We start from the raw sequence: 21,005 nt of genomic DNA, 5'->3' as shown, positions 1-21,005 counted from the left end.
AAATGAGAATAATATAAACTAAATCACAAATACCATAAAGTATAGATACTCTACTAACCCTTCCCGTATATATTGATTACAATATATATTTTCTATATTAACTTAATACACTTTCCTTTCACACTCCCCCTGAGTCTCTTTAGAGAAATCTGAGACTCTTCACATAGTATCAAAGCCAGATTCATCTTAGCTCTGTCTATTCCTCGTCCCTGAAGCATTGTTGCCGATTTTCAAGACGAATTTGTTGCTTACCCAATCGGTGCAATTTCTGTCGAGTCGTGTTTTGATTCTCTGATCTGTTTGATCTTTTTCAACAGTTCCTGAAGCCATCTGTTCTCGAGGCTTGTTGATTCGCAACTGCTTTATTTGCTTGTGGATCGAGCAATCCTAAAGATCCAACAGCTTGATTATGTGATTAGGTATTCAAACTCCAACTGCTCTTTTTCATAACATCTTGAATTTGAGGGAAAATGTGAAAGGAAAATATTTATTGCATATCTGATTAATATATAAAGTGTATATTGTAATCAATATATATAGGAAGGGTTTGTAGAGTATCAGTACTTTATGGTTACTCTGGGTATAGTTTAGGTATTTGCAATTTAGTTTCTATTATTATCATTTTTAATTTGTCTATAAAAGACAAATTTGTATATCCATATGATTAATTGACACCGTTTCCCTTCAGAAAAAATTAAAAACTCTTCACATGAAAAAGGGCAAATGGCCTATCTCGGTCCTCTCCATTATTTAATGGTCACAATTGTAGGTGTGGCAATGGGCCAGGTCCAGATCCGACTGGACTGACCCAAACTCGATTGAACCCAACCCAAAAAAAATAAAAAATAAACAAATAAAAATAATATATATATATATATATATATATATATATATATATATATATATATTAAATATATTATTTAAATATTATATGTTAAATCTTATTTAAATATTAAAACTATTCGGGTCAGGTCTGCATGGACCCGGACCCGGACTCGACCCAGGTCCGGGTCCATTGCCACCGCTACACAATTGTAAGCCGCGTTATGGATCCAATGTTTGGGAAGATTGTCATTGATTTACTGCATCAAGTTGAAGTGAAAAGGGGCATAGATTAAAGGATGACAATTGTGTAACCAAGGTTATTTTAACAAAACGCTTATAAAGTGTCCCTACTTTTAAAAATAAAATCTATCATCAATTATAAATAACTTTTATCACGTTGTTTGCATTGTTCAACAGTCCAAACAGGTTTTCATTTATTAAATGAAACACATCCAAAGTTGAGGATCGTATAGAGTCTCTACGGGAAACTCTACATGTGACGCCACCCACATATGAAAATAAGTATCGACTTTTAGTTCAAACCATCTAATTAAAATGGACGGCTGTGATAACTTCGCGTATAATATCACATGTTTAACATTTGAGAATTTGATCTTAATATGATGGCTTAGAGTAATTTTATATTAGTTTTATATCATAAACTATGTTGCAGTAAAATTTGGGGAACGCACCCTTCAAGGATGGACTTGATATATATATATATATATATATATATATATATATATATTGAAAAGACTAAATTACCCTTGAAAATTACAGGATTGAATCGTAGGAAAAAAAAAAACAAAATAGTATACTAGTAACATTGAGATTTGAGCCATCCCAGCCGTCCACTTAGATCAAATGGCTGGGAATAGGAGTGACTTATATCTTAAATGTGGGTGACACGACGTATAAAGATTTCCCTAACATATACTACTAAGCCTCTTAGGATGGCGCCTTTGATTATCACCATGCAATAATAGCCCTCGATTTAGCTGAATTTGATTTCTTCCTCATTGTCATTCTAACATAGAGAATCCTAACTTCGTAATGCAATTTATATAGTTGATCTCTCTTTTGCTGACAATCTGCCGAAAGAAAATTCAATTGCAAGACGAATTTTGAATTCATCTCCATGGCTAGTGGTGGCAATGAGTTGGGTAGGGTCGGGTCTGGGTCTTGAGCCGGACCCCAAAATATAGCGCGGGAAATCATACCCAAAAATTAAATTATCCGTATATTAAACTATATTTAGATATATTTCATTGAGACCCAAAAAATATTATCGGACCCAGACCCAACCGGACTTGGGTGCTATTTACTCAAAAAAAAAACAAAAAAAGTGACCTTGTCATATATTATTCTAAGACCTACAGTTATCTTAATATCAAACACGGTATCCCCACCTCCAACAAAACACGAAATCCCCAATTACAATTACCCAAATACCCTGAACATTCCGGCCTAATATCTTTTCGCACCCTCTCTAGGCCAAACTCTTGATTTCATGTCCCAGATGTACCCTCAAAATAGTCTCATAATATCCGCCATGCCCTCCTCTCCACCCTCACTTTCTCGAGACCAGGCACACCCTAGCTTTGATCACAAACCCCCCAATTTTGAAACCTGGGGTCACGGAAAATGACACCAGACCGCCTGAAACCCCGCCGGGAATTCCCCCGACACTTTCCATGAACTCGGGGTGGAACTCTGCACCTCGACTTGCCCTAAACTGACTCGGCAATGGCTCCATAGCAAATGCGAGTCGATGAAGCATCCAGACCGCTTTCGCGAGGACCAAGAACTCGCTGTAAAACTCGGTCTTGGGGTGCTTACCAGAGGCCACCATGCGCCTCTGCTCAAGCCCCCCGAAGAACGCCTCCTCCATCTTTGGGTGCACAATCTTCATATACTTTTTAGCTGAAAATTTTCCAAACAACGATTCGGACAACAAGCTAAGAAGTTCCGGTGGGTCGAGGGAGAGCATGGCTTTAAACTGAGCGAAACAGTCTTGTCTATGCTTTTCTGGCTCCAAAAGGCAAGACAGCATCCCGGATATGTAGAAAGACTCGTTCTCGAAGCCTTGAAACATTTTGCAGCACACATAGGACTCAACGGCGAGACGGGCAGAGGCAGTGGAGAGTGTGGTAGCGCCACCAGTAATGGAGCGGACAGCAGCAGCAATGTCCCAGTGAGCAGCACGCATCAGAGAGAGGAGGAGCGCGGCGAAGGATTTGGAGGAATGCTTCACTTGGTTCATACAGGACTCAAAGAGCTCAAATGAGGGGGCCGCAGCAACTGCAGAAGGCATTTGTGGGTCAGATTCCAGCTGAGTACAATGTTTGGTACCCCAGGGTTGGCAATGGACCCAGACCAAAATCGGGACCTAGAGGCTAAACCCGATCTAGATCCAGGTATGGGTTCAAAAATTGAACCCAACTGATGGGTCTAAGTCAAAATCTTGGACCCAAAAGTTACTCGAGTCTGGATGTCATCCCTAGATAATCTGAAATGAATTGTTTGAGGCTTTTCGAGCCGCCATAACAATTCCTCATGTCTACTCTCTCGAGAAGACCAAGTAGATATTGGAAGTGAGTACTATTCTCACACTCATACATAATATAATTTCAAGGTTTTATAGAATGGCAAATCTAGATCGATTTTAGTGGGTACGCAATCCAAATTCCCAATGGTTGTAGCATCCTTACACGTTAGTCAAAGTTTTATTCCCACTAAAATCACCCACTAAAACTTTTAAAAAATAACTATTAAACTATTTGAAAAAAAAACGGATAGGGCTATCTTCCCCCATTGAATTACCCAAGCCCTCATTTTATTATGTTAAACTAAATTGTTTTATTGGGGAATTGAGCATGTAGTCATGGTGAAGCAGCTTCCCATGTGCCCTGCCCATCTGGATCGTCCATTTTCCTAACCAAGGTGGCGTGGCCATTTCCTTGATTAGACAAGTGCTCGGAGAATAAGATCATTGAGGTTTTTTTTTTTTGGACAATTATCAAGAGGACACGGTTTCTATGAATCCACGAACTCACATGTAGAAATGAGGGCCCCTTAATAATTTATTTTTGAAATAGAATTAAATTCTAATTTAGGGCATATATAAATAAATTTTTAAAACTATAAACGATATTTTTTTTTATTGATTTTACCTTTTCTTTAGGACTATTATTTATGATGTAGATATACACTTTCTTTGGTGGATGGTGTAAATGTCCAAGCCCGCATGGTGATAGATGTTGACTTGGACGTATCTGACAATTCTCCTTATCAAATCCCCTCAAAACCAACTTTTTCGGCATGTAACCTCACCAAATTTTTTGATATCACATTATCAACCTCACAAAAATATTATTATTGTGTTTTCTTTTCGACCACCCCAAAGTAAAGAAGCTTTTTTTTTTTTTTTTTGACAAAAATTCTCTTTTTAAAGCACATTTTCCTTTTTTTTTTTTTCGGATCCCTATTGAAGCCGTTAATGAAACTGGCCCAACACAATATATACCAAACCAGCTTGTCCCTATTGAAACCGGTCCAGCACACATTGTGCCAGACCGGCTTCATTACTTATAATGAAGCCGGTCTGACACAATGTGTGCCAGACTGGCTTCAATAGGGACAAGCTGATCCGACACACATTGCGTCAGACCAACTTCTTTGTTATAACGAAACCAATCTAGCATGTATTTTTGCCGGACTAGTTTCAATATGAACAAAAAAAACAAAGGAAAACGTCTTTTAAATATGATTTTCTTTTTTAAAAAAAAAAATAACAACTTTTGACTTGAGGGTGGATGAAAAAAAAAAATCTATAATATAGTTTCAAATGTTTTCCTTTGTCGGGGGAGAGGGACATGCCTAGAAAGTTAATGTAGGCATCAAGAATTTTTTTTTCTTTTTTTTTTAAGTAATTTAGTGAGATAAAGGTTATCTATCCATAGCATAAATTAAATTCAAAACATCATGCTGTAGTGCCCTGCAACTCCAACCACTTCCCCTTTTATTTGACCAGCATGTTTTCCAAAGAGTACCCTTTTGGACTGATATTGAGATGACATATCCGTGTTATGCAAAGGAATTCCCTGCGTCAAAAGTTATGTAAAAAAGAGAACTTTTGAATCACATTATGTGTGTACCCGAAAAGACATAGAATTCTAAAATTGAACAAAGACGATCTAATCTTTGAAGGTGAAATCTAAGTGTTAAAGAACTCAAAATTTTTTCTTTTTAGGTACTAATTTTATTGATTCTCAGGTGAATCCCAAAATTTTATACCCAAAAAATTCCTCCCAAATAGCTCTTTCACTGGCAAGAGTAAGTGTATAATATGTTCCCATGAGAGCACATTATACATGCTCAGATTTAGGATCTCAAACTTTGAAAACCTTCGTCACCTAAGCCATCATATAAAGTAAAATGGACGACATAGCGAGCGACAATGTTAATTCTCACAAATTACATCATAACTTTTCATAATCAATCTCTTTCCAAAGTCCATCCAAGAGATGAGTTTGAGATCATGAATTTGACAACATCAGTTTAATCTTTAAAAATGAATTATTTTAAAACCATTAAAATGAACTCTCAAAAAAAATAAAGATAATGTTTAAATTATCTATTCTTAGAATATGGAATTTATTTTTCTTGCATTCATGATTTTGTGGTCAAGATTATTGACCTATTAAATTTTAGATACAAAATCCATCTCTAAGATGAATTATGAAAAGGAGTCCACACTCGTAGAAATATTATATTTGACGATCTTCTAGCATCATAACAATCATTTTTTGGCTGGTTTTGGAGGTGCCACCTACCTTTTTTTTCATAAGGCTTGCGTCTTAACAATATTTTTCCTTAAATGATTTCTATTAGAACTCAAGCTTACAGAATAGGTCAATTGAAATTGATTCGTTCAACAAGCCAACATATATAGATAAAATTTTATTTTTACCTTTTTATAAATCCAATAGACCTAAAATTTTAAGGTCATGTATGCCTGACCTAGGCACACCAAAAAATAAAAACAATAATACACAAAAAAGACCAAAACACCCATACCCCATTGTACAATAGCATGGGTTAATTTAATCGTCTATTTGTGGTTTATTTTTTTATTTTTCTGTACACCTAAGTCAAGCATAAATGCTTGTAAAATCATAAGTCCATTAGATTATCAAAATAAAAATAAAAATAAAAATCAAAGAGTATTCATACACATTGGCCATCAATTGGACCTAAATCAACGTGGGCCATTGGGTTGATATTGGTGGATCAACTGTAATCCGGGCGATTCTAGAGCCTGAGTGCCCCATTGTTTTGCTTTTCTTTTTATTCAAATTTTCTCATTAAAAATTTTATACTCCTACTCGGGCTCGGGCTCACCGAGGGTACTCGGGCACCGGACCTTGGCAAGTCGGAGCCCGAGTCCGAATTTTTTAATTCCAATTATTCACCGAGTCTTTATTTTTTACCACCCCAAAACATGGTTGGCAATGCAGTTATGGGAAATTTTGTTTCTTGCCACCCACTGTTTTAGGTGGATTGATGAAAACAGGGGACGACTGGCCCCTAATTCAGATAGAATTCAACAAATAGGAGTTTTACTTTAAAAATGTTCAAAGATAGAGAGATGGAAATAGAGAAAATGCAAGGAAATTAAAAAGGAGATGAAGAAGAATAAGAGAGATGAAAACTTTGCACAAATGTGTGTAAGAGATGATGTGTGCAAGAGATGAAATTTTTTATAGAGTAAGTTATGTATGGACACAAAAAAAAAAGGAAAATACAAAATGGATTAATTTTGGGAAAAAATTACATGGAAAGTGGATCAACCCATGTTTCTTATTTTTTATGTTCAAAATTGTCCGTCAATACGAGAATGTCATCCTCGAACCACTTTTTAATGTATTCTTTTTACTTATTTCGTTAGTGTGATGGCCAGTGCCCAATCCAAACGGCAGTCCAAGGTTGGCATCTTCAGACCGCTTTATTTCTTGAAAAACAAATGAGCTAATGCAATATGATAAAAGGTTGGCATCCTCAGACCGTTTTATTTCTTAGCAAACAAATGAGCTAATGCAATATGAGGATGCCAAGAGCAGAGGACGCGATGCGAGAATGGGCAACTCAAACCGCCTCCAAATGCTTAACAAAGTCAGTCTTTGCGGTCCAAGGATGCCAAATTTGGACCGCTTTGAAAAGCACCACATAAGGCAGTCCAATGATGCTAACCTCAAACACTAGGGCAAATCCCTTCTACAAAAAAAGTTTAACGAAAAATAAATAAATCAAAATGCAATCTAAAAACGGTATCTTCTGATTGAGTGGTAATTTTGAAAAAATAAATAAAAAACCTCAAGTTGACCGACCTACCTTCTGCGTAATTCTAATACAAAATTAGCACATTTTGTATCTTAGGATTTTTGTGTGCGTACAAAATCCAAGAGAGAGAGGATGGCGCAGGCAGCTAGAATCATTACTTCACTGCCCAAAGAAGCATGTGAACATTTGCAAATTTAATTGCTTTAGGCTAGAAATGTAATGATATTGGGCAGCCTTAATGTCTTTCACCCGCTTCTCTCTCTCCTCTTTACTGGAAGCACTTTTCCTTTTATCTCTTCTCTTATTTTAATGTCCAACTCCCATTATCTTTTTTGCCCAGTCTTCCATTCAATCTCCATCTTTGTTTGTTACTTTGAGAGGGAGGGAGCAAGACAGAAGGAAGAAATGGCCCCACCCATAAATGAGCCAAAAAAACCCTATCCTCTGGTGAATTTTCCACTAACCAAAAATGAGCCATACATGCTCCTCCAAGAAGAAACCAAAAATGCTTTTAAATCAGTCTTATCCAGCCCATCTCCATGATTGGGGGTTTGGTCTAGTCAAAATTTCCAATCTTTAGATTGTAAAATGTAAGTGTTGAAAAAATAAAAATTCAATTTTTTAGATCCCAAAATTTCAAGAAAAAAAAAATCCTCCTATGTTGGTCTTTTGCCCTGCGAGCAAGTGAACAAAGGAGCATATGATACCCGTTTTAAGAAAAAAATATGACTACTAGTTTAAAAATGAAATTTATTACTTCAAAAACGAAGTTTATCGATAAACAATCACACAACCTTATTTTGTTGTTCTCATGGAAGTTTTGTGGTTCAAAACAGGCAAACAAAAAAATATTAATTTTGACTAATTTTCAACTAAATCTTGTTTTACTTAAGAGTTTTATTTTAAACCATGGCCATAGCACCAACTAGTCAAACTCATGAAAATTAATTTAATGTTTTTTTTTAGTTTGTGTTATTCCCAAGGTTCATTCACTCTGCTAAGCTTACCTTGATTCATAAAACATAAAATACAATAGAAAAATGGCCTTTAAACTAAGGGTGCGGTTTGTATAGAGCCGAGGCCTAAACAACCAAAGTAAAGTGCACCTTCAAATAGGGTCGAGAAATGTGGTTCAATACTGTAAATCTTTGTCAAAGCCTTAAAATATATTTTTATCTTTAATTATAAAATTTAAAGCTTAAAAAATAGTGTAGATCAAGTAGATCTATGAAAACTTGATAATCTTGAAATTGACGGTCCAAAATGTTTTACAAGATGCACTATTTCTAAAACTTCAAATCTATTTTTTTTTCTCATGTCCATGCATCTTGATGGCAAGATGATCAATTTGAGGATATTTGGAAATCAAAACAACCTCTTGTAGTGAATTTTTTTAGGTGGGATCTAATTTGATTGTTTGGAGCCCATATAAACTTTTTTCTTAAACTAATTTTCACATATTTGATTTAGGGGCAGTTTACCCCCAAAAAAATTCAGGTTGATACAATAGAAAATAGTAACAAGTATTAGGTGTATAACAAAATTGACGAGGGGTTTTCTGCAATTTTCCATATTGAAAAACAATTCTCTTTTTTTCGGTTGTTCATGGTTTTCAAACAAAAACGGCAACCCATCATAACGGTATCTGCTTCATATAACTACCGTTATATTCACGCGACACTACTCAAAGTTGCACATCAAGAGGGTCGCTCCACAGTGTCAAAGGTGACACACCAGCCACCCGTTGCTCATATCAGACGGTTGTGAAGCTGCTGCTACTAAAACTGTTTGAAATTAAACTAGTAACGGTATAACACAAGGCTCATGGAAAAATACACCTTGATCCATATGGTTGTAGTAAAAATGGAAATTTTTCTGAAACAGTTTATATAAGGTTGCAACCCTCATTTATAGAAGTAAAGCTGGAATAATGGACACTATCCATTCTATTGGGAAATAGATTTAATATTTTCATGCTATTTTTTGAAAGTGTCTCAACGTCAAATATACAATGTCCAATTAAAATAGATTGTGTATAACATAGCAACCTTCTTCGGATATATAAGATTGTCGCCATTTGTAAATCACACCCTTCATCAAAAACTTAATTCAACAATTTAAATATGTGATTGTACACCATGAAACCATTTACCTTAGAGAAAGTATACAAAAAGAGACCATTTACTATTTGTATAAGGAGATCACAATTGTTCATATCCTTTGAATTTCAAAATGAGTAGTTGTAAGGACGTCTTCAAAAAGATCTAAAGTTAAAAAAAAAAAATTCCGAACTCCATGATTAACGCAAGCCATCTAAGTAAAAGTGATTGTGACATTCTTATAATAAAATATCAATAGTCTCATTGTATACAATATCTTGTTTTTATTACAAAAAGGTTACAATCACTCTTACTCATAAGATGTCAAATTGGATGGTTTAAACTAGTCATAAAGTTCAATAAATTTATTTTTTTTAACTTTTGAGTCATTTTAAATGACACTCTTGCAACCACACAATTTGAAATCCAAAGTACATGAGTAGTCATAATCACTCCTACTTATAAAATATGAAATTAGATGGCTTATACTAATTTTCCAAATTTTATTTTTTTGAAATTTTAATCTTTTCAATGACATTCTTACAACTACCCGATTTGAAATCTCAAGGATATAGTGATTATAACTTTCTCGAACAATCCAATTAATTCGCACCTCCAAATTTTATCATAACATATAATTTTAGTGTAAAACATTATTAAGATTATCTTAAAATCTATTTTCATATCTAATTATAAAATTTTAAACTCTAAAAATAGTTAAAATCAAGTAGATCTAAAAACATATGAAAATCTTGAAAATTAATAGTCTAGGTAATGTGTTGCAAGATGTACTATTTTTTTAACTTAAAATCTTTTTTTTATATATTCATTAATCTTAAGATGATCAATTAGAGGGTTTTTCAACATTAAATAACCTTTTTTCGATGGATTTTTGAGGCGTTCTACATTTTAAGGTTGAAACCTTATATAAACTTTTTCCTTGATGAGTATTTTCAAATTAAATAAAAAAAAGGGATTAAAAAAAAAAAACAATTTACTATTTGTACAAAGAAGTTATAATCATTCTTAAATAAGTACAAAGAAGTTATAATAATTCTTGTCTTTTAAATTTCAAAATAAAAAAGGGTCATTAAATAGATGTTTCAAAAAAATATTGAACTTCATGTATCCCAAACCATCAAAGTTGACATCAAAAGTGCGAAAATGATTGTCACTACAAAATAAACAATCCCATAAGAAATATAGATAAATATTTTCCCTCTTATGATATTTTTATAAATTTCCCAACTAAAAAGACCATGTAGTTCGTACTGATCAAGGGCTTGGACAGTGATGAAGCAGGAGTCGGTCTAGATCCAACTGATGAAATTTTCCAGGAGATCCACCCACTCCATCTCTATCCAATCAATGATCGGACGGTGATATCATCAGAATCAGGCATCACCATATGGATCATACTGTACGGAGGAGCTCTAACAGGCTTTAGGGGGGCTTACCTTCGCCTCGAGCGCTGGGCATCCTCTTCATCTTCTTCATCCTGTCTCCTCCTCCGCCACCCAAATGCCTCAACCTCTCTTTCAGCTCCGCCACCTCCGCTTCTCTCTCTCTGACCTCTCTCTTAAAATCCTCCACCACCGCCTCGTACGGCGCCACCACGGCGGGCGGCTGCGGCGCACCTCCCCCCCTCCTGAACCTCTCCCTGAGCGCGGCCAGCCGCCTTAGCTCTACCACCACCCCGACGTCGGCGTTCCTCACCCCTTGCGGGTCCCACGGCGAGTGCGCAGCCTGCATGCTGACGTAAGCCAATTTCAGAGCCCCCACTGCGCCAAAGACCTCGGAGAGTAGGGTTTCGACGTTTTTCACCCTCTGCAAAAGCTTAGAGTTCTCCTCCTCGTGATTTTGCCCTAATTTTTTGTGCCCTAACTCTCTGTAGGTCTGCTCTTCTTCTTCCAAGTCCGAATCGGAGTCGTCGTGGAATTCTAGGTTTTCGGAGTCAGAGAGGGACTCTGGTTCGTTGGTTTCATGGAGGTGGGGGCGAGTGAGGGGGTGGATGAGGCAGGAGGCGGTGACTTTGTGAATGAGATCCGCGAAGTTGGTGGTCGCCTTGACAGCCATTACAGGCTTCTTCAAGTTCTTTGATTCCAGCTGTTCGATCCTGCAAAGTGAAGACAGAGAGAAGTTTTTAAGCCTTTAAAGGACCTTAGGGAAAGAGAGAGTGTCTGTCCACCTTGCAAATGTGTTGAAGCTTTAAAGCAGGAGAAAGAGAGTCAAAGTTTCAGACGCAGAGTTCAGAGCTTCTAACTCTCCAGAGAGAGAGATCAAGGCATTAAGAAGAGAGAGAATAATTTTCAAGGCTCAATAATTTAAAAGGGGGAGATTCGAAGGCTTCAAGCCCTAAAGCAGGAGAGAGAGAGAGAGTAGAGAGAGGAGTGGAGGGGTGGTGGTAATTTACTGCTGGTTTCAGGAATCAAAGCTGTGAGTTTCTCGAGTTTGAGGTCGTCCGTAGACAATGAAAAATATGAAATTACCGAGGAAAATTATATAATATTTAAGAGAGAGAAAGTGTGTCAGAGTTAAGAGAGATGACCCGCTAAAAGTGGGTCTGGGCAGCTGTACAGAGAGAGTGACACAGAGCTTGAGAGAGAAAGTAGAGAGCAGTTCTAGAGAGAAAGAGACGGGCACTGAATTGCTGAGTTTATGGAGACAGATGCGAGAAAAAGTTATAGAAAGCGAAAAAAGCTCGTCTGTTATCCGAAGTGAGCAGGCTTTTATGTCGAGCTCGTAGGAATACTGGTAATGGTAGTTGAATTAGTAAAAATGACTTTAGTACCCATGTCTTTTTAAATATTGACAGAGTTTTATCGGGACAAGCAAGGTGTGAAAACTCGTCGAGTCGAGCTGTATTCGTCCGGTTCGATTTGACAATCATCAGAAATCAAGTCGGTTTCACAAGAAAATCGAGAATCGCCCGTATTTAGAGAGAATTGGCACGATTCCCTATCCAAAAAGAACCGGGCGATTCCCAATAGTGAATTGCGAATCTCACCGAAAAAACCTGGACATTCTAATAATCGTCGGCAACAGAGCTGGTTTCACGAAAAAATCGGGAATTGCCCGTGTCCAGAGAAAACCGGGCAATTCCCTGTCCAGAGAGAACCGAGAGATTCCCAATAGTGAATCGCGAGTCTCACCAAAAAAACCTGGACATTCTAGTAATTTTTGGGTTTACATATGGCTGCCTCATGGGAGTCGCCCGTGTCCAGAGAAAACATGGCGATTCCCAATAGTGAAGAACCGAGCGATTCCCAATAGTGAATCGCGAGTTTCACCGAAAAAACCTGGACGCCGCCTCACGGGAGCAACACGTGGCACCTAAAAATCCTTACCGAAAAAACCTGGATGCCGCCTCATGCGAGCAACATGTAGTACCTAAAAATCCTCCTCACGGGAGTCGGCCATGTCTAGAGAGAATCGGGCGATTCTCAATAGTGAATCGCGAGTCTCACCGAGAGAACCGGGCGATTCACCGTGTCCAAAGAGAACCGGGCGATTTTCAATAGTGAATCGCGAGTCTCACTGAGAGAACCGGGCGATTCCCAATAGTGAATCGTGAGTCTCACCTAGAGAACCGGACGATTCCCAATAGTGAACCGGGTGATTCCTAATAGTGAATCGCGAGTCTCACCGAGAGAACCGAGCGATTCACTATTCCCAATAGTGAATTGTGAGTCTCACCGATAATCGGGTGATTCCCAATAGTGAATCGCGAGTGTCACCGAAAATTCACTATTCCCAATAGTGAATGGCGAGTCTCACCGACAAAACTGGGCGATTCCCAATAGTGAACAGCGAGTCTCACCGAAAAAACCTAGATGCCACCTTACGGGTGCAACACGTGGCACCTAAGCACCTAAAAATCCTCCACATGTGGTAACTCGCCTCATATGTCTGCCCCATCGCTTTTCCACACGTACAATGCAACATCTATTACACATAAATTTATAGAGAACAAAGCGACGCTTATCTTTCGATGTGGGATAATTCCCACAAAAAATCATTAAAGCAAGACGATTGAATATATATTATTATAGAAGCTAATAAAATCACATTAGGCGACGTGGCGGCGTTGGTTGACATCTTCGATTTTTCAATGGATGTTTAGCGCGCGTCCTCGTTTATATTTTTGCCAAAAAAAATTTTGCTGTCAAAAAAATAAGCAAAGGCAAAAAATATTGTTGTTAAAAAATAGAAAAAATAAAAAATAAGAGGCTTTTCACGATAAAGATAATACAACATTTTTTTTTTCTTGTAAAAAAAATACAAAGTAACATAACAAGTATTTCTTGCAAAAAAATAAAACAAAGGCATAAAAAAATAAAATGTACTTTGGCAGCATCATTTTTTTATTTTCCTTGTAAAAAAAATAAAAAGTAATACAACAAGTAAAAAATAATGTAGTACAACATCTTCTTCTTTTGTCAAAAAAAAAAAAAGATAATCAACAAGTATCATATTTTTCTTGTTAAAAAAAAAAAAAAGATAACACAATAAGTATTTCTTGTCAAAACAATAAAAAATATTTCTTAATACAACCTAAGAATAAATGGTCTAATTGTATTTTTTATTTTTATAACATGATGGTCTTTAACATAAATTTAGTAATATTAATTTAAAGATAGGATTCATACAATGAGGCCATTTGAAATATATCTTTTTCTACTAATAATATCTTCCACTAATTTACTTTATAAACCTAAAAAATTAAAGAAAAGTGGTATGCATTCTAATAATTTCTACATTGATAACCAAATCTTTTATTTTATTTATTATTTTTTGTATTATAAATAATGTAGTGTACTATTTTTTTTACAGTTGTCAATAATATATTTTAAATTAGATGATATTATAAAATATTTTGGATTTGTTATTATTTATATAATAAAATATTGTTGGTATATAATATTATAGTTAGTTAGGTTGTAACAATTTGGGTTTTTTTAGATTAGATGATATTATAAAATATTTTGGATTTGTTGTTATTAAAATAATTATAAAATATTGTTGGTATATAATATTATAGTTAGTTAGGTTGTAATAATTTGGATTTTTTTAGCGGATTAGGGTTTTCCGCCAATTCGAGATTTTAATGGCTAATTTTTCATCGATTTAGTCAACTCTTTATTGTAGTCCATATATGATTATATACTTAATCCATGATAATTCTATGATTTATTTTGTGTGATGTAAACTTAAAGGTCAACATATGTTAATACAGAGAAATAACATCTCAATATTCATAAATTGATAAAAACAATGAAAATTAATAATGCAGTACCGCCATTTCTTATTGGATTCCTAAAAAACAACATTTATAATGAATTTTAATCATTTTTTTGAATTTTTTTAAGGCTTAATCCGAGCGATTCGGCCCGATTCCTAATCCGGATCACCTATTCGCCGATCCGGATCAGTTTTTTGGATGCCCGATCTTGGTCACCGATCTGTTTTTTAAACCACTGGGGACAAGTGATTTAAAAAGTGTCGGATCGACATAGAATCGTCTTGTCCGATTTGAGATTGGGTCACCTATTACGGTTCTCAACGATTGAAAAATAAATAAAATAAATGGGGGTTTATATGGTGTGGATTTATGGAAGACCAAATAAAATATTAGATACGTTTAAAAAACAAATGAAAAAATATGGAGGGGGAATCAAACTCGGACCAAGACCTTCTAGGAGCCGTTTTGTTTCAACCAATTCCAAGTCCAGATCAAAGATTCCCAATCCGGATTGTTTAAATCCAAGTTTAAAAACATTGGTTTGTTTGGATCAAACCACAACGACTCGGGATAGATATGGCCTAATACTCGAGCGAATCTCTCTCATTGATATTTTCTCATAAAATCACTTAAGTGGGCTTCAGGATTGGTCTCCTATTCACCAATTCTGGATAGGATCGTCAGGTTCGGATTGTTAAATTGCCAACTAATGTTTTGGCTGGTCATGTCTATAACAAAAATCAGTTATGATTAAAAACCAATGATAATTAATATATGACCAATTTTGGCAAGTCAGTCTTGGTTTTGACCCGTTATTTATTTTTCATTGTTTCTTAAATCCTATCCAATCGATTATACTATCAATGAGATGAATTTTGATTTTAATTGGACTAGATTTCTCACTAATTAGAAAGCCGATCTTTTTTTTTTAATCTTTTAAATTCGATCCAATAAATTCCACGGGCAAAAGAATGGACTTTGACTTTAACTAGAAAAGACCCTAGGCACTATTCTAGTTACTATGCATGTTATTGGGGACGATCTGAGTCACGAGTGCATATGGCATGCACATGTGGAAGCAACACTTACATCATGCCTCTAGGCCAAAGAGGCACACTTAAGAGGTAACATTTTATTTGAATTTTCAGGATCTAACTAAAAATAGCTAGATGATTATTTTCCAATGAAAAAAGAGTGGATTCTAAAGTTCTTTAACATTTAGATCTTAGTCTTGGATGTTAATGTTATATTTTTCAAGCACAACGTTAGATATGAAAAATTCCTCTTTCCAAGAGTTTACACCCCCAAAATTTAGGCTCTTTCCAAGAGTTTACACCCCCAAAATTTAGGCTCATAGACATATTTCTAGCTTGAGATTTATCTGAGGGTGCAAATTAACCGTAAGCTCTGACGAGAGCAGCGTATATTGAGCCTTACTATAACTACTCATGAGTATCGGTGGCATCGAACCCGGACCCAGACCCAGACCTGATTTGGGATCCACTGGGTTTAGCTGACATGGGTCTAGGTATGAATCCAATATTTAGACCCAACGGGGTCGGGTCCGGGTCTGAGTCTGGCACCTGGTCCGAGCCCTATTCATTTGGGTGTATTAAGGACCGTATACAATACGAATTTGTAGTCATCTTTAGCTATTAAACGATATATCATATTACTTGAAATCTAATAATAGGTGATTGTGACTTTGTTGGCAATAATATGAGCATATAATGATAAAAAAATGGCAAAAAAAAATAAAACTCATAGTGAGGGTGGCAATGGACCGGACAAGACCCGAGACTCAACGGGATAGACCCGAGACCCAGCGGGTACAAGTATGGGTCCAATTTTTTCACCCGATGGGTCGGATCCGCATCCAAAACCTAGACCCAAAACTATTCGGGTTTAAGTCCGGTCTCGGTGGACCCGACCCGTTGCCAGCCCAGGGTGTTAAGTTTATAATTGACCTTGAGGCTCGATTTTTGTCATTTTGAGAAAAAGCACGTGCAGTGTATCGAATGCTCATTTAAGAGAGAGGAGAGAAGTGAGAAATAGAGGAGAGAGAAAGAGGAGAGAAAGGGGAGAGAGAGAGAGAGAGACCCTCTTCGTGACTCGAAGGTGAGCCTGCCGGTAGGCTCATCAGTGACCCTCGACTTCCGGTTAAATGGTACGGACACGTGTCGGGTATTTGCCTCCTGCTTCTGCCTGCGAGTGATAAATAAAAAAAAATTAGGCAAATATATTATTGGAAACTAGTTTGATAAGGCTGCAACCCTAAAAAAAACAAGTAAATTTTATTAAACATTGCAATTCAAGTATTAGAAAAGCTTTACACCGATCATCTATACTAGACCATTATAATTGTGAAAAAAATTAAGATTTTAAGCTCTAAAAATAATATACATTGTAACAAATTATGTACATTTATTTCCTAAAAATAAGTATTCACTAATCCAGTACTATTTTCGAGTTTCAAATTTTATTATCTGGGTGGTTGGAAATTGGTTTTAAAACCATCATGAAATTAATGTTGTCGAAAGTGTTTTTCGGAAGAAAATTTGAGGTGATTTTTTTTTTAAAAAAAATAAAGCCTAGGCCTTATAAAATTTTCTTCCTATATTCCTTTTAATTCGTTTTATTTAAATTATATAGATATCTTATGTGATTACATTCATATTTGTTCATAAGTTTTTAAAATGACTAAATAAGCCATAATTCGTCCAAGATCCAAATTGATCATTTTGTAAATTTAGTGATCTGTTTGTAATTCTTCTCCAAGATTATTTTAAAAATTTCAATATCTAAGAATACTTTTTTTTTTTTAGCATTTTAGGATATTTAGAATTTGAAAATCCTAAAAATGCTCAGGACAAAAAAAAAATTCCCATGAGCATTTATGGATTTTTTGAATCCAAAAATTTAAACGTTTACAGATCTTCAAAATCTAAAAATGCTCCTAGCCTTGCTTCATGCAAACAAATAGGGCAAATGAATATTTGGATTTTAAAGAATCTGAAAATTCTAAATAATTTGTGGACTTTGAAAAAAACGGTAATTTTGAAACGATAAAAGAAAAAAGAAGATATTAAGTATGAACATAAATTTTGAATATTAAATAAGACTTTTATAATACCAAAAATTACAAGGGACAAGCATGTAATATGCCCAGAGAACATATACTTCTTTTGAATAGGTAAAACCCACTCCAGTTCTCCAAAAAACTAATAAATAAATCCCAGCAAAAGGGTAACTCATCCTATTTATTTGGGATTTGCCTTTCCTTTTGAAACACATCGGCACTTCCTAATTTTATTTTCTTTTTCTTCTCCCGAAAACTTCATTTTAAAAGTTGATAAATTGGTTTGGAATGGTTTAATAAAGGTGAAAAACATTGAACTTTCCCTTAAACCATCACAGGCCTCGATAAAAGAGATGGATTGCGTTAGGTAGGCAACCAGCGTAAAACTTTACCACATCTTATTATTAACAATTAAGTGCTTCCCTAATTTCACTCTGGTTTCCATCAGTTCTTAGTTATCCATTTAGTTTATCTGTAGAAAAAAACCTGGAGAATTAGGAATCAACTCAAGTGGTACTGGATTGGAACCTATGGTAGACCTATCGACCCATTGCTCCAGTGCAGGATTGGGACCCCAATGATTTTGAGCGATCCAAAATCCATGGTGAGTCTCCCATAGCCCATGGTCCTTGCTATTAGCAAGAAAATTGGCCTAGTCTGGCCTCAGACTGAGCCAATTCTCTAATACCCCGTTTGAAAAGGAGGAACCTACCTTGATTTTAAAAATCAAGGACCTTTTCAATGTTTAAACTCATCAAATCTTAATGTTTAAAAATTTAAGATTCTTGATTTCCTCCTGTCCAAATGGGCCGTAATTGAATCGAGAATGGGACGTTAGTGAATCCAAACCCAAGTCTGCATTTTCAACTAACAAGAAACAAACGCAACATTGATATACACTAGTCATGTAGTGACAACCATTACCATGTAGCTTATAATCTAGATCATTTGCGATTGAGAAAATGCAATAGTAATATTGATTGAATGATGATAACATTCAACTCGTAAAGAGGCAGAGAAAGTTCGTCATATTTCATTGAGGAAATAAAAGGCATAAATGCACAAAAGTTGTTATATGTGACAGATTGTATATATCTATACAAAAAGAAGTTGATCCATATAAGAAAGAAACTAGCCCAAATCCCAACAAATGAGATTTATGTATATTACACAATATATTTTCAACAATAACCTCATGGATGTGACATCTTGGTAGTGGGTTTATGATGGCCATATGATCATATAGACCATTTTTATTTAGGATGAATTTTTATAAAGCTTAGGCTTTATGAAAACAAAATAAAGCCCCACCTCAAATCCTCATTCAGAAAGTATTTGGTCAATAGAAATCTCCATGATGTCTCTAAAATTAATTTTTAACTCTAACAATAAAATTTAAAACAAAAAAAAATGGCACAAAACTTGTGGATCTTTGAAAAATTATTTTCAGTGCCAAATGGACAGTTTACAAAATATGTTACAATATACACTATTTTTAAAGCTTGAAATCTTAATTTTTTTTCTCAACTATATTGTTCAAGCCGAGATAATTGATGTAAAGGTTTTCCATTGCTTGACTTACAATTTTCGATGAGTTATGAGGCGAGGCTTTACTTATTTTGATAATGCTACAGCCCTATCAATCCATTTTCCTTTTATTTATAGATCAATTGTTAGCTAGTGAAAGAGCTATAGAGATGGTCTGCACTAGCTAACAAAGAGATATAAATTATCTTGAAATCTAGTAGTTAGCTAATAATTGACTTGGTAAAGCAATGTTATTTTGAATGCAGGTGCTTCATAAACACCTCGCTCTTAGGGAAGTAAAATTTAAACTTGCACCCTTGGGAAAGTGAGCCACACAAGGTGAATTTGTATTTTTAGGATTCATTTTAAAAATACTAGATAAAATCCTCTAGACGAAGAAAAAGAAGGTTGGAGAATCTCGGTCCAATCCTAGGACATTATTTTTTGCCTGAGGGAGTAAATGCATATTTAGATCCATTGGGATCATAAAATCTTTTTAGTTACATTCTAGGAAAATAATTAGTTTCTTTTGGGTGATACCGTACACTTGCAAATTGTCAAGTGCTAACCAATTAAGCCCATGCCCTTTATTTTTAAGAAAATGAATTCAATGACTTCAAACTCTACTTACACCAAAGAAAATCTTCGTATTTATAACATGATAGGAAAATATATATTACACCATTGTCTTCCCATTATATATACAATGAAAGAACCACCACAAGAATTGTGTAAGGCACAATTATTTTCACAAAAACTCTTTGTCTCAAAAAAAAAAGAAAAAAAGAAAAAAATAGTACACTTTCCTATCTTGTTTGAATTTTGTTTCTATTACACTTTGCATCACTTCATCCTACCTTAAATTGAGAAAAGGGCAAATACCATAAATTAGCATATTGGGGCTTAACTTAGTATGAGTAGGTTTTTACATAAATGCCAAAAGACAAAATTACCACCTAAAGTTGAGAGGTATCTATTTGCTTACATGATAAAGGGCCAAAAAAGAAACATCTAAAGAAACTCCTTATTTAGAAAGCAAAATTGCATTTCTTTTTCCCAAAGCCATTCCATATTATCTCAAATGATTAACCCACATCCTAAATCCTGATAAAAGTTCAAAGAAGTCATTGATAATTGAAGCAACATAATTTATAATTTACCTTGATCTTTTGGGCAGAAGCTTCCCCATGTTAACACACAGATGAGGCAACATTTCCTTCAACTAGTCACACTTTTATATGAGTCTTCAATTGAAATTAGGGGATGAGATTAAGAAATGAGGCACATTTATTTAGCTTCAAGAGGAGACCAAAGTTCTATACTTAAGGCTCAAATGGGGAATATGTTCTCTACCATTGGAAACCATGAGGCCAACCCTTCCCCCCACCCCCCATTTATATAGCTTCTGAGAACACCAAGCCTAGATTTTTAGGCTCAAACTTAGGTCCCATGTGTTCTTTTCATTGAAAAGCACAAAAGTTAGGGGCCCCTCAATTACATGGCGCCAAATACTATATGTTCCCGGAGGTGCATATCGTGGATTCATTCTCAAGGGTAGAATCTTCTCTAGGAATACTTTTAGGAACTCAAATTTCGGGAGATTAGCTTTTCAAACCAGTGACCAACCTAAAAAAAGCAAAGAAAAGGAAAAAATAAAATAAAAAAAACAATTCATACAAATTCAATTTTTTGTCTTTTGATAATGAATACAATTTCTATAGGACCTAGGCTTTATGAAACCAAAGTGAAGCTCACATTGAATCCCCGTCTAGAAAGCACTTTGGACATCACAAAATCACCATAATGGCTCTAAAATTAATTTCCAACACCGATTATGAAATTTAATGTTAAAAAAATGACAGTCTACATAAATTGTTACAATATACACTAT

The 21,005-nt window shown here is 35.3% G+C and overlaps 1 protein-coding gene across 6 annotated transcripts; it reads right to left on the bottom strand.

Annotated features, from left to right (window-relative positions):
• Positions 1 to 2,158: 2,158 nt before the first annotated feature.
• Positions 2,159 to 20,492, bottom strand: GIL1 (glucose-6-phosphate isomerase, putative (DUF641)). 6 transcript variants are annotated; one of them, XM_020669486.2, is made up of 4 exons: positions 20,275 to 20,492; positions 16,609 to 16,713; positions 10,724 to 11,382; positions 2,159 to 3,126 (listed from the first exon to the last, which is right to left on the bottom strand). In XM_020669486.2, exons 1-4 carry the CDS (start codon positions 20,325 to 20,327, stop codon positions 2,396 to 2,398), a joined length of 1,548 nt encoding a protein of 515 aa, XP_020525145.2. In that variant the 5' UTR covers positions 20,328 to 20,492; the 3' UTR covers positions 2,159 to 2,395. The 6 variants fall into 6 exon arrangements, with proteins under 6 accessions (XP_020525145.2, XP_020525147.1, XP_020525146.1 ...); XM_088873346.1 differs by lacking the exon at positions 2,159 to 3,126 and adding an exon at positions 4,721 to 4,928; XM_088873345.1 differs by lacking the exon at positions 2,159 to 3,126 and adding an exon at positions 8,701 to 8,951.
• Positions 20,493 to 21,005: the final 513 nt, after the last annotated feature.

This window comes from Amborella trichopoda, chromosome 8, assembly GCF_054954075.1.
Source record: "Amborella trichopoda isolate Santa Cruz 75 chromosome 8, AtrichopodaSantaCruz75HAP2 v2.0, whole genome shotgun sequence".
Classification (NCBI taxonomy): Eukaryota; Viridiplantae; Streptophyta; class Magnoliopsida; order Amborellales; family Amborellaceae; genus Amborella; species Amborella trichopoda.
This window is presented reverse-complemented; position numbering and strand designations above follow the sequence as displayed.

What these genes read in the sequence shown, in the direction of transcription:
- GIL1 (XM_020669486.2), bottom strand. Translation starts at nt 20,327, where the DNA reads ATGTTGCCTCATCTGTGTGTTAACATGGGGAAGCTTCTGCCCAAAAGA. An exon ending in CTTCTGCCCAAAAGATCAAG is followed by an intron (nt 16,714 to 20,274) that starts GTAAATTATAAA and finishes TATCACTCGCAG; the next exon opens with GCAGAAGCAGGAGGCAAATA. An exon ending in GCCCAGCGCTCGAGGCGAAG is followed by an intron (nt 3,127 to 10,723) that starts GTAAGCCCCCCT and finishes TGCCTTCTGCAG; the next exon opens with TTGCTGCGGCCCCCTCATTT.